At 44.4% G+C, this 14050-nt stretch overlaps 1 protein-coding gene across 2 annotated transcripts in view; it reads right to left on the reverse strand.

Annotated features, from left to right (window-relative positions):
- Positions 1 to 14050, reverse strand: part of DGLUCY (D-glutamate cyclase) — a 124920-nt gene that overhangs the window by 14536 nt on the left and 96334 nt on the right. For both annotated transcript variants that reach the window (XM_030214223.1, XM_030214222.1), the window contains exons 10-12: positions 12369 to 12517; positions 10846 to 10965; positions 192 to 343 (exon numbers count right to left, since the gene is read on the reverse strand). In XM_030214223.1, the coding sequence (XP_030070083.1) occupies positions 192 to 343; positions 10846 to 10965; positions 12369 to 12517 (421 nt within the window). The remainder of the gene's footprint in view (positions 1 to 191; positions 344 to 10845; positions 10966 to 12368; positions 12518 to 14050) is intronic.

Genomic DNA, 14050 nt, shown 5'->3' on the forward strand with positions numbered 1-14050 from the left:
CATAGAAAATCATCTAAAAATTGGTTTTGAAAATACCTATTTGGACATTTTTGTGAGAAAAACGCCCAAATACAGATTTATGCCACTTTTTGGATGGTTTTCTCTTTAGAAAATGAGCTCCACAGTCACCTGGCACATGCTGAATAAGGAAAGAAAATGACTCTGAAAACAGATGTGCTCAAACCCATTACCTTTCTAACAGAGGGTAGAGCTGCAGCCCAGGCATCTGCTTCAAACAGTCTGGGGAAACCAATGGCTTTCCTCAGGTAGCGCTCATGGATATCACATGTGTTCAGGATGTACAAGGCACAAGCTACAGCATATCCTCCCCAGTTTGAGACACCTGGAACAGAAGATAAGATTCTCTGGCATTTCTCTGGGTGCACAGAACAGGCAGACAGGCAGGTTAAGTTAATTAATTAATTATAGAAGCTATACAATCACATGTACTGCTGACCAGAAAAGATAGGTTATGTTTTTAACTGAATCTTGGAGGCCCAGCGAGATAAAGTGATTTGTCCAATGTCACACAGAGTCAGCAGCAAAACTATGCCTTCAGGTCATATTCCAGAGCCTCTTCTGACAACTCAATGCTCCAAGTACCAAATTCACCTCTGGAATGAAGTGGCCTAGTGATTCGAGCAGTATGTAGAGAACCAGAGAAGACAAAAGTTCAAATCCTGCTTCTCCCACTGCTACTTTTTATAACTTTGGGAAAGTAATTTCACACTCAGTTTTCTCAGGTACAACTTAGACTAGGGCAGTGAACTATCTACTGTACCTGAAATGTAACTTGATCTGAGCTCAGATTTGGAAAGGTAATAATCAAATCTAAGAGGCAGATGCATCAAGCAAACGTTAAAAAATCTAAATCGTTAAAGTCCCTAACGATTTTTAAAAAACGAAGAATGCACCAAAACAAGTCACACATGCTCGGATCAGTATTGGAAAGTACAATGTATCAAAGAATCACAATACACGTCGGTAATCGGCCCCTAAATCATGCGCAGAGCAGCCAAGCGTTATGTTAGCTGCTCTGCGCATGCCACAAACAGTCAAAACACAAGCACATGGCTCCCAAATCAAAACAAAAATTAAAAAAGGGTCGGGAGGGGGCAAAGGCGCTCATTAGGAGTGTCCTGTATGGCCGTCCTTGCCCCCCCCCGCCCGAGGTCGCCGTTTCCCCCCCCCCCCCCCGCTTCCCCCTGCATTATAAATTAAAAAACAAAACATACCGTTAGCAGCCCCGGCCCCTCTCCCTTCCTCACTACTCTGTCTCCCCTCAGCTCCACCTCCCGACATCCTCCGCCCTGTGCCCCGCCCCCTCTTGGGGTCGTCGCCCCCATTCCCCCCTCCACCGGGCCCCCCTCCCTCTTACCGGGCTCGTGCAGCGCCTCTCTCTCCTCTGTCCGAAGGCGCTGCACGGGCAAGAAGAAAAGCTGATGCCTGTCTTCGCACAGCTTCGGTCGCGCGTCTCTCTCCTCCTGGGCCTGCCCCCGTCTGACGTCAGTAACCTGCGTAGGTTACTGACGTCAGACGGGGGCAGGCCCAGGAGGAGAGAGACGCGTGCGCCTCGGGAAATGTAGACACAGCGGCTTTGGCTTGTTTTGGTTCGGGGCATTTGCACAAACTCTGAGAAGTCGCTTGACGAGCGAGTCCCCTTTTCATTCCCCCCATGTTTTTCTTTTTTTTTTGTCAGCCCGGGCTTCCATACTTTTGGGCCGCAGCTGCTAACGAGGGGGAGCTGGCTGCTATCATTTTCTGTTGAAATGGCACTTTCTTTTCCACTGAGATGAATAGGGTCGCGCACACGCAGTGGGTGGTTTTTTTTTTTGGATAGTACTATTGTGGCAGGAGCCGAAGCAGCGGTGGGAGATCCGGACTTGTGGATTTCTCTTCCATGGGGACATTTTGAAAGCTTATTTAAGAAATATTTTTGAACTCCTTGGGGCTGGTAGAGGCTTCTGTTTATGGATTGTGCCTTTCAGTTTCCTTTTGACCAATCACAGCGCTTTTAGCTCTGCTAATGCGCTGGGATTGGCTCAGAGTTTGTTTGTTTTTTCACTTTACTATTTTTCCTGGCACAGAGCTGTCCTAACGAGAGGTACAGACCTCTCGTTAGGTTTCCTGCCTTTTTCCTGCGTAAAGGCAATCGGAAAAGGTTAGTGCATCTCGTTTCAATGGGGTTTTTACACTAATTGCTCATCTCCATTCCGTTTTCATTAGCTGCTAGCTTCCTCGGTAAAAGCCCTTTGATGCATGCAACGGATCAAAATTTCCTCATTTGGAGGGTCGTTAAAGGCTCATTAAGGTTTAGTGCATCTGCCTCTAAATCCTTCCCTGGAAACACATTTATCAGGAGTGAGACAGCATAAGTCTTGGGAGGATAGTACATATGGCTATATAAGGGCTTTCCCGGGGAGCAAATCTCAAATTTACTGAGCGGACCTCAGGTTACAAGCCTCTCTCTTCCGCCATGGTCTGCATCACCAAGGACAAGGACATTCAACAGCTCAACATCACAAGCCTAATGACAGAATTCGTAACAAAGGTATCCAAGGAGCTAGAGCAGTGTTATACTAAACTACGAAGATAAAAGATTTTGAAATAAACACATTTTCCCATTTCAAGGGTGAGGGCGAGTTCCTGCCTTCCAATAGTCTCTGACTGAGCCCTATAAGAGAGATTCTTACATGTTTGGTACCTGCTTCTCTACACTTAAATACACAATGTTGAAGAAATCAGCAATTTTTTTAAAACTAAGGGCATCTTTTACAAAGCCGTGCTAGCAATTCCTGTGTGGTCAATGAGAGGAAGCCCATTCAGGGGTCCTTTTATAAAGGCACGCCAGCGTTTTTAGTGCATGCTGATTAGCGCACACTAAACACCAGAAACGCCCATAGAAATATATGGGCATCTGCTCACAGCAAGAAAGAGTTACAGTGATCAGTGACAGTTAATTAAAAAAATACATCACAATTACTGCTCAAAAAGATTAGCTTTCAATGGTTTTCTGAAAGATAAGTAGGATGTTTGAGATTTTATATTTAGTGGAAGGTTATTTTAAACTTGAGCTGCTTGAAATAAAAAAGGAGATTCAAAGAATTTCTTCAAAAGAATATTTTTAAACAAAGGAAATGTCAACAAAAGATCTATACTTATACCTATTTGTCTCATATGAAATCAAATTACTACAGTGAAATGGTACAAGACCATTTAAAATCTTGAACACAAAACAGGATTGCTTGAAATCAATGCAAGCACGAACAGGGAGTCAACGTAACGAGACCAACGACGAAGTCACATGAGAAAATTTAGATACTCTAAAAATCAGCCTAGCGGCTATATTTTGTAACAGTTGTAATTTGTATATAATTCTTAGCAGATAAGCCATCATAAATTACTACTATTTAACATTTCTAAAGCGCTGCCAGGGTTACGCAGCGCTGTACAATTTAACAAAGAAGGACAGTCCCTGCTCAAAGGAGCTTACAATCTAATCAATATGAGAAAATAACTGCCGAGTTAATGTAGCAAAACTGTAATTATGAAAGTAAACCTGAATAGCTCTTAATTTTGAAGATCAAAAGAAAGAGTGATCCAAAATTACACCCAAGATCTTTGTGGACATTTTAACAGGTAGGGTCTTCCCAGAACTTACTTTTGGTAAACCAAATTACCCCCTCTGCTTACTAAGCCGTGAGGCAATGCTGACACAGTCCGTTCAAAGAGTGGGCTGTGTCGGCATTAGCGCACAGTTTAGTAAACAGGGGGCTATGTTAGTTTTTGTTGAACATATATACCCTGGAGGAAAGGAGGAACAGGGGCGATATGATACAGACGTTCAAATATTTGAAAGGTATTAATCCGCAAATGAATCTTTTCCGGAGATGGGAAGGCGGTAGAACAAGAGGACATGAAATGAGGTTGAGGGGGGCAGACTCAGGAAAGATGTCAGAAAGTATTTTTTCACAGAGAGGGTGGTGGATGCTTGGAATGCCCTCCCGCGGGAGGTGGTGGAGATGAAAACGGTAACGGAGTTCAAACATGCGTGGGATATGCATAGAGGAATCCTGTGCAGAAGGAATGGATCCTCAGAAGCTTAGCTGAAATTGGGTGGCGGAGCAGGTGGGGGGGGAGAGGGGGTGGTGGTTGGGAAGCAAGGATAGGGGAGGGCAGACTTATACGGTCTGTACCAGAGCCGGTGATGGGAGGCGGGACTGGTGGTTGGGAGGCGGGAAATACTGCTGGGCAGACTTGTACGGTCTGTGCCCTGAACAAGGCAGGTACAAATCAAGGTAAGGTATACACATATGAGTTTGTCTTGTTGGGCAGACTGGATGGACCGTGCAGGTCTTTTTCTGCCGTCATCTACTATGTTACTATGTTGCATTAAGTTTTAATCTGTGAGACAATGCCCAATCATTAATCTTTTTTATATTTTTAGGTATTTTCAAACAAATTGAATTATAATCAGTAAAAGACATTGTACTGAGCAGAAATATATCGTCGGTATATGAGAATAAATGTTCGTCCTATTTAAAAGGTATCATATTTTAAAAAGACATAAAAATATTGAATAATGGAGAAAGTGGAGTTCCTTCACAGTAACGTGATAACCTGAGTTAACCGGGTTATCGCGTTAATACAATCATCCGGGTCCTGGCACACAGGAGCAGCAGGAGAGAGACAGACCTGGAAGCAGGCAGGCAGGAAGGAAGAAGCTTGCTGGCGCTGCCCTCCCCCCCCTTGGAGGCTGGGCCTGGGGAATTTTGCCCCCCCTCTCGGCAGCCCTGCTCCAGGGGGCCCCGCGGTCCAGGTATCTCTTCCCCTTCTCCCCACCACAGTTCATCTTCTCCTCCCTTCCTCTCACCTTCCTGATCTTCTTTAAAAATGTATTTCCCTTTTCAGGGGGGCCCTGGCGTAGCAGCAATCCTCAAAAGCTGCCCCAAAGCTTTTCCCCTCTGATGCTTAGGGTGTTTACGAGCCCCATAGGATTCCCAAAGTATCAAGGCACAAAATGTGTTCCACCAATACCAAAATGTGGGCCGAGAGACTTTTAACTAGTGATTTAATACATGTTTCTGACCCAAAATGTAGGCACTCTCAAAAAGTAGCCTTTTCCTTTACCTCGTGAGCCCAAAAAAGAGAATTTATTCAGTACCCCCTCCACGTAAAGTGGAAGAAAATGCCTGAGAAGATGTTGCAAATAGGTCTGGAGAGCCACCCAAAAAGCTTTGATGAGCCTACAATTCCACATTCCATGGTAAAATGTGCTATCTTTAGAGTTACATTTTGTACAAGAGGGCGTGTCAGCACAGGCTACCCAATAACCCCTGCTCTGAGAGAAATAAGCATGATGAAGCACCTGACAATGGCATTCTCGAAGTTCAGCTTGATGTACCAATATAAATAAGGGAAGACCCACCAAACACTCTAATGGGTGACCAAGGTCCCGAGACCATGCCTCCTGTAGAGCTATATATAAAGGGATGGTGAGTTGTTTAGTCAACAGCTTATAGAACAACGCGGTAGACACTTGTCCAACTGCACCTCCCTTGAGAAATTCTCTTAGTCTGGAAGAAAATGTAAAAGTCAAGCTGATAAATTGGCGATATGCAAAATGGTCCACCAATTGAAATAAAAATTTCTGTTGTAACTCGTCAGAATACACAATAATACCATTAACATGCATCAAATGTTCCAAACGCGTGATACCCTGCATCCACCACCTCCAAAACATTGCATTATCGAGATCCTGTGAAAATTCCACGTTCCTTAACAGTGGTAATAACACACTGCTATTGGTGTTTTGACCCCAACCCAAAATCAACTCCTTCCATTAATACCATAAAAGTCGTAAGAGAACACTGCTCTTAACACACAAGGGAAGCTGAGACATAGGAGTATATAATAAAGCAATAAGGTGCCAAGGCTTAAAATAATCGAGTTCAAAAGAAAAATATGTATAACGCGAAGACTCCCACACCCAATTGCTAACAAGCATGCCTGGTTATAGAGCTTGATGTCAGGCACTCCCAGGCTTCCCATGCTCGTTTGTTTCAGGCACAATGGGGTCAAAGAGAGGGAAGGTTAAATAAAGTCCAATACAATGTTGGGTTTGCTGTATTGCAGAGTGTTGGCATCTATGTTGGGTCAATAGGGTATGCCCTTTTGAACAGATAGGTTTTTTAGTGATTTCCTGAAGTTTAGATGGTTGTAGATTATTTTCACTCCTTTTGGCAGTGCGTTCCATAGTTTTGTACTTATATATGAGAAGCTGGATGCATAGGTTGCTTTGTATTTGAGTCCTTTGCAGTATGGGTAGTGGAGGTTTAGGTATGCTCGAGATGATCCGGATCTGTTCCTGTTTGGCAGATCTTTGAGGTCTATCATGTATCCTGGGACTATGCTGTAGATAATTTTGTGGATCAGGGTGCAAATTTTGAAGGTAGTGCGTTCTTTAATTGGGAGCCAATGCAGTTTTTCTCGGAGGGGTTTGGCTCTTTCGAATCGTGTTTTACCGAATATCAGCCTGGAAGCTGTGTTCTGGGATGTCTGGAGTTTCTTTGTGAGTTGCTCTTTGCATCCCACATAGATTCCGTTGCAGTAGTCTGCATGGCTTAATACCATCGATTGTATTAGCTTACGAAATGTTTCCCATGCATGTCTGAATTCCGTTACCGTTTTCATCTCCACCACCTCCCACGGGAGGGCATTCCATGTATCCACCACCCTCTCTGTGAAAAAATACTTCCTGACATTACTCCTGAGTCTGCCCCCCTTCAACCTCAATTCATGTCCTCTGGTTCTACCACCTTCCCGTCTCGGGAAAAGGTTTGTTTGTAGATTAATACCTTTCAAATATTTGAACATCTGTATCACGTCACCCCTGTTTCTCCTTTCCTCCAAGGTACACATGCTCAGGTCAGAAAGTCTCTCCTCATACGGTTTGCTACGCACATCCCATACCATTTTTGAGATTTTTCTTTGCATCACTTCCAGTCTTTTTACATCTTTAGCAAGATACGGCCTCCAAAACTGAACACAATACTCCAAGTGGGGCCTCACCCCACTAGCACCCTCCCCACATCGACTGGGTCTCACTTGCCTCTGGGTGAGTCTCCCACTCTCAAGTTATTCCCCAGTGATTTCTAAGTTACTGGGGCCACACTCCCAGGGGTCCCATAGTTCCTAGAAAGCACTCACAGACCCAAAACACAAACCACCAGAATTCGTAGTCAGTCCAAGCCATTAGAGCCAATAACTAATAGGTTTATTGTCACAAGATTTGAAGAATGAACCATATAAAACAGATGGAAAATTAACAGGCAATAACAGGTAAAACAAACAGAAATTAATATTAAAATTATCTAACACTTGTTCACTACCTGAAAAGTGCCTGTGAAGCTTCAGGAAACGTAACTGCTCACAAGTCTGAACAGGGCCTCAAGTCAGAGATGTTTATCTCTGTGTGCTTCCTAGCTGAGACTCAAAAATTACCCACAATTAGGCAGAAAAAAGATGCAGTTGACGGAGTTGCTGAACAAATACAAGGACCTTTTTGCTGCAGACTCGTATGATTGTGGGCTCACAGACCTGCATGTCACCAGAGTTCCTACGGAGCCAAATAGCAATTCTGTGATTCTCTCTCCTTTGCACCCACAACACTGGCTGGGTATGCTGAAAGAGAAGAGGTTCATACTACAGATTGTGCTACACTTGCTGTGCTTGGCCTGCCCTGACATCTTTTGATTCAGTTCTGCTGCCAATTCACCTGTCTCACACCAAGCAAGGACATCATTTTGGCTAGAACTGCTGCTGAAGCTGCTAATTTGCTCAAAGGCTTCCTTCAAGATGGCTTTCAGGTTCTAGTTATTGCTCTTTCATATGAATGCCTGCTCTTCCAATTAAAGCACACTTGGCTCTCTCCCCATGGTAGACCAGGAAGACAATAGGTGTAACTGGCAACTTCCCCCAGACACAAAGTGAAAGGGGAGGAGAGGCGAGGGACCCGGTAACACTTTCTGCACCTCTGGGATATCGAACTGGTCTCAGGAGATCCAAGCCCTCTTATCCTCAGGGATATACCAAAACCTCATCCACTCTCTCATTACCTCTCGCCTCGACTACTGCAACCTACTCCTCACTGGCCTCCCACTTTGCCAACCTATCCCCCCTTCAGTCCGTTCAGAACTCTGCTGCACGTCTTATCTTCCGCCTGGACCAATATACTCACATCTCCCCCCTCCTCAAATCACTTCACTGGCTTCCGATCAGGTACCGCATACAGTTCAAGCTTCTCCTCCTAACCTACAAATGCACTCGATCTGCAGCCCCTCCCTACCTCTCTACCCTCATCTCCCCTTACGTTCCTACCCGTAACCTCCGCTCTCAAGACAAATCCCTCCTTTCAGTACCCTTCTCCACCACCGCCAACTCCAGGCTCCGCCCTTTCTGCCTCGCCTCACCCCATGCTTGGAATAATCTCTTTGAGCCCATACGCCAGGCCCCTTCCCTGCCCATCTTCAAATCCCTGCTAAAAGCCCATCTCTTCAATGTCGCCTTTGGCACCTAACCACTATTCAAGAAATCTAGACTACCCCAACTTGTCATTTCGTCCTTTAGATTGTAAACTCCTTTGAGAAGGGACTGTCCCTTTTTGTTAAATTGTACAGCGCTGCGTAACCCTAGTAGCACTATAGAAATGTCAAGTAGTAGTAGTAATATACCAAAACCCAGTCTTGCTTCTGATCAGGGGGGATATCAAAACCAGTTCCACTCCTATTCAGAAGATTATATATCCCAAAAATTCCTCACACCAGCTCAGACTAGCTTACTATCTGCTGGACATTGAGAAATACTGGCTAGTCGTGGACTGCACAGCACTTTTATAGGGTGATGTCATCAAACTAGTGGTTCTCCGGCTCCATCTGCTGGTATAAGTATGTAACTCACATATCTGGACACATCTGGAGGGAGGATGAAGAAAATTTGATTTCTTACAGCAAAAGAAAAGAAAAGTCGCAGGCTAAATATTTCCTAATCATTGCCATAACTCAAGAATTTTGCACTACTGAGACTTCTATCAATTCCCCACCTCTCCACCCTGATTATTTTCTTGTTTGCTAGACACTAAAAGGAGCATTTTCGATATGACGTCTAAATCCAACTCTGGACGTTTTGCTGAAAATGTCCAAAAATCAAGTGGTGACCCTGAAAATTGTCTACCTTGTGGTTTTGAAGAACACCATTTCCTAGATGTTTTGTGTTCAGTGAGGCCAATTTTCAGACCTCTGGACTTAGACCAGATAACTCCCGCAGTCAGTGCTGAGAGCATATAATCAATGCCGGGCCACTTCCAGTGACCAGCACTGAATATCCAGTTTAACTCTGGCCAGTCAGACTAACTGGCCAAACCGATATTCAGCGCTGGACTGTTAAAGTAAGACTGGCCAAAGATATTCCAGGGTTTCACGCAGCCAAATATGGCTGCCAAACTTGGTCAGCTATCCGATAGCTGCTAACCATCAATATTCAGAAGTACAAGGCCAGCCATGAAGTGCTCAATATCGACGGATAGCCTGTTATCCCGCATTTAACCAGACAGATGCCAATCCTGGCCGGGCAAATGAAGTTGAATAATCGGCCTGGGGAGGGGGGGAGGAGTGCATTTTTCTTTTGTGACCGTTTTCAGGAAAAGAAAAAAAAAGTCTAAGGGAAAAATGAACGAAAACAAGCCATTGGGTTTTATGGGGGGGGGGGGGGGGGGCAGCATTCAGTAGACTGGCCACACAGATGTTCCAGCAGAGCAGTGGGGCCCCCTAGGGGGAACTGCAGTGGACTTCACCTAAAAGGTCCCAGGTACACACCTCATTGTTACCCCTTTATATTGTATGGTAGCCCTCCAAAACCCATCAAAAACCTACTGTACCCAACTATTCACCACTCCAATAGCCCCTTAAGCTTGGCAGATGTCACCTATATGTGGGTGTAATAGGTTTTCGGTAGGTTTTGGAGAGCTCACACTTTCCACTAGAGTGGGTTATGGGCCTGGGTCCCCTTCTCTACAGTCAACTGCACCAACCACTAGGCTACTCCAGGGACCTGTTTGCCGCTCTAATAGGACTGCCCATAACATCTGACGCTGTCATAGAGGCTGGTATGTACTGTTTCTTTCACATCTTTGGTGTGTGTGTATGGGGGGGGGGGGGGGGGGGATCAGTGACCACTGAGGGAGTAAGGTGGGGGTCATACCTTAATCCCTTCAGTGGTCATCTGGTCATTTAGGGCACCTTTTTATGTCTTAGTTGTGATTGAAATAGGTCCAGACCAAAATATCCAACTTTTAGCCCTGGACGTTTTTGCTTTGTTCCATTACGGCAGTAAAATGTCCAAGATGTGGGAATGCCCAAATCTCGCCCCAACCCCCCCCCCTTGTGATTTGGATAAAAACACCTGTGGTTTGAAAATAATGATTTGGATGTTTTTGTAAGAAAAACGTCCATCTGCTGCTTTTTGGATGTTTTTCTGTTTCGAAAATGAGTCCCTAGATACACTTTCCTAAATGGGGTAAACATACATGCATTCCCCAATACAGAATCAAGTGCTGGGGTGGGAAAAGAAGCATCCTTTATCTTCTATTAAGTGCTCATGGCACCCTTTTCTCTTCTCTGCTGTATATACATTGAAAAGAATCTGGATTTTACGAGTTATTCATTTAATCTGGTGTTAACCCATAGCATGGGACGTGGGAGAGGAGAGCCTATGGATGCATGTTACAGTTACACTGCATACCTAAAGCAGGGCCAGTTTGGCTTTTGCTATTTGTTGTTCTTGACTCACCAGCTGTAATGGCAAAGTCAGCTGCGACGTCACAAGCTATCACATCCCCTCCAGCAATGTGTTTCTTCACAGCTTCCTTCACTTTGCCCATGCCGAGTTCATTGCCCCCGTCACCAATGCCTTGGTAAAAATGGAATAAACTTTCTTTATTTGAATTTGTTGCCCAGCAAAAAGCCCTAACACAAAAACCTGGTTATCTGGTGGGGGGAGCACATGGAATATACTAAAAACATGTTTATTACAAGTTTTGATATACTGTGCTTCAAAAAGGCATCATAGTGCTTTACAATCACATAAACTTTATTGTTATCAATAACTCAAGCAGATAACCAAAGCACTTAGAAATACATTAGAAATCAGATATTTATCTAGAGCAGATATGATGCTAAACTCTTTTCTAGTATCAAGTGCCCTGATACTTGTATAAGGAATGTGCTGGCTCACAGGCCCAAGTTTTATTCTTTTATTAAATGCAACCTTCAAGACAGGGGTGGGCAACCTTGGTCCTTGAGGGCCAAAACCCAATCAGATTTTTAGGATTTCCCCAATGAATATGCATGAGATCTATTTGCAAGCACTGCCTCCATTGTATCTCACATAACATAGCAGATAAAGACCTGTACAGTCCATCCAGTCTGCCCAACAAACTCATATGTGGTACTTTTTATGTATACCTGACCTTGATTTATCCTTGCCATTTTCAGGGCTTAGACTGTAGAAGCCTGCCCAGTACTTGCCCTGCCTCTCAATTACCGGTGCTGCCACTCAATCTCCGCTAAGGTTCTGAGGATCCATTCCTTCTGAACAGGATTCCTTTATGTTTATCCCACGCATTTTTTAATTCCGTTACCGTTTTCATCTCCACCACCTCCCGCGGGAGGGCATTCCAAGTATCCACCACTCCCTCTGTGAAAAAATACTTCCAGACATTTTTCTTGAGTCTGCCCCCCTTCAACCTCATTTCATGTCCTCTAGTTTTACCGCCTTCCCATCTCCAGAAAAGATTTTTTTTGCGGATTAATATCTTTCAAATATTTGAATGTCTGTAACACATCATCCCTGTTTCTCCTTTCATTGGGGAAATCCTGAAAGCTCGACTGGGTTGCAGCCCTCGAGGACCGAGATTGCCCATTCCTGCTTTAAGATATTCCTACAAAAAATCATCTTGGAGTGCTTAAACCCACAATCTGCTGTAATGCTGCTGAAAGAAGGTGCACTAAATATAGCAAGACTACATTGGAACACCAGAAGCGTCCTATGCGGTCTGGAAAACTCATGTACTTTGCTATGTCTGTATGACTCTTGAGCTGGTCCACTAAAAGGGATCCCAGCCTGCAAAGAATTCTGTTTTCTTCAGAATCAGGAAAGCACACAGATCTCTGCATAGCAATTAAAAAAAAGGAAACTGGAAGCACAGGAAAGACAGCCCGAGTCCTAATTTCCTTTAATTTTAAGGGAATGGGAGAGGGCATGCTGTCTGTATGAAGTCAACATAAAAACTGACTTATTGCATAGATCTTTACCAGTTGTTGTAATTCTCGGAATAGTCTGAGCCGCGAGAAACAGACTATCAATGGGATCCACCAGGTGTTTGATGTTCACTTTCCGTGCATTGTAGTAGTTCCCGTCAGCAGCCATCCCTGCACGCTCTATAGCTACCAGGTGCTCGAATCTGCTCGTGACCAAAATAATACAATGATATAAACCACAGAACAGAAGCAGAAAGACCTTTGCCACAATACTCAATGACAATCACCACAAGAACAGCTAGGCAGCTCTTGGCAGGTTAACCAGGCCAACATACATAGTAACATAGTAGATGACGGCAGAAAAAAGACCTGCACGGTCCATCCAGTCTGCCCAACAAGACAACTCATGTGTGCTACTTTTTGTGTATACCCTACTTTGATTTGTACCTATGCTCTTCAGGGCACAGACCGTATAAGTCTGCCCAGCATTATCCCCGCCTCCCAACCACCAGCCCCGCCTCCCAACCACCGGCTCTGGCACAGACCGTATAAGTCTGCCCAGCACTATCCCCGCCTCCCACCACCCGCTCTGGCACAGACCGTATAAGTCTGCCCAGCACTATCCCCGCCTCCCACCACCGGCTCTGGCCATACACATGGCTTCAACCACTTGATTCTGTTCGAAGCCAGGAACTTTCCTATATACTGAAGCACTCGTGCATAGATTGTGTGTCCCCTGGTTACAATCCTGTTCAAGGACAACTGTCCTCTCCAGAACACATTAACAATATTGGAGGATCCAGTACATATAAATATCCTCACTACATATACAGTATGAGATTCTCACATATGTGTCTATTGAAACCCTCCCAAGACAACAGAATTTAGCTCAGAAATAAGATAGAATCTGGCTAGAGCAGTGTCATCTTACTGGATATACAGCCAAGTCCCCAGAAAGAGTTGAGCTTTAATTTAAACACATACACTGGCACCCCTTGTGGGACATTTTAATGCAGTTTTTGACAATGTGAAGTCAGGTATCAGCCTAAGTATGCACACATATGTTTCCATTTAAGGTTCCTTATAAAGCCAACACAACCGCTGCTAAATATACCTAATCCAAGTATAGTCAGGTTTATAACCACAAGGCATAATGATTGCAGTTATTATGCTGTACTGGAACTGCGACAAGATTTTTTTTTTTCTGATTCTAAATTGCAGTGTCTGAAGAATTAAGGAGTGAGATAGGCTAGTGTTAAGGAGAATTTCCAAGATCTCACAGCAGCAGAGCTAGTGAACAGTCTGTGGCATAAATTGGGAATTATTAGGAAAGGAATAGAGAATACATTAAAAATATCATAATGCTTCTGTAATACTCCAGTGTGAGACTACACCTTGAGAATTACGTGCAAATCTGGTTGCTGCATCTAGAAAAAGATGTGGAGGGGCATAATCGAATGGGGATGACCATCTCTAAGGGCACCCATCTCTAAGGACGGCGCCGCGAAGGGGCGGGGAAACCTGTATTATCGAAACAAGATGGGTGTCCATCTTTCATTTCGATAATAAGGTCGGGGACGCCCAAGTCTCAACGTTTAGGTTGACCTTAGAGATGGCCAACCTAAATGTTGAGATCGCCGACCTTAGAGATGGGCGACCTTGGTTTTCGCCGATAATGGAAACCGAGGACACCCATCTCAAAAATGACCACATCCAAGGCATTTGGTCGTGGGAGG

This window comes from Microcaecilia unicolor, chromosome 9 (assembly GCF_901765095.1).
Source record: "Microcaecilia unicolor chromosome 9, aMicUni1.1, whole genome shotgun sequence".
Lineage (NCBI taxonomy): Eukaryota > Metazoa > Chordata > Amphibia > Gymnophiona > Siphonopidae > Microcaecilia > Microcaecilia unicolor.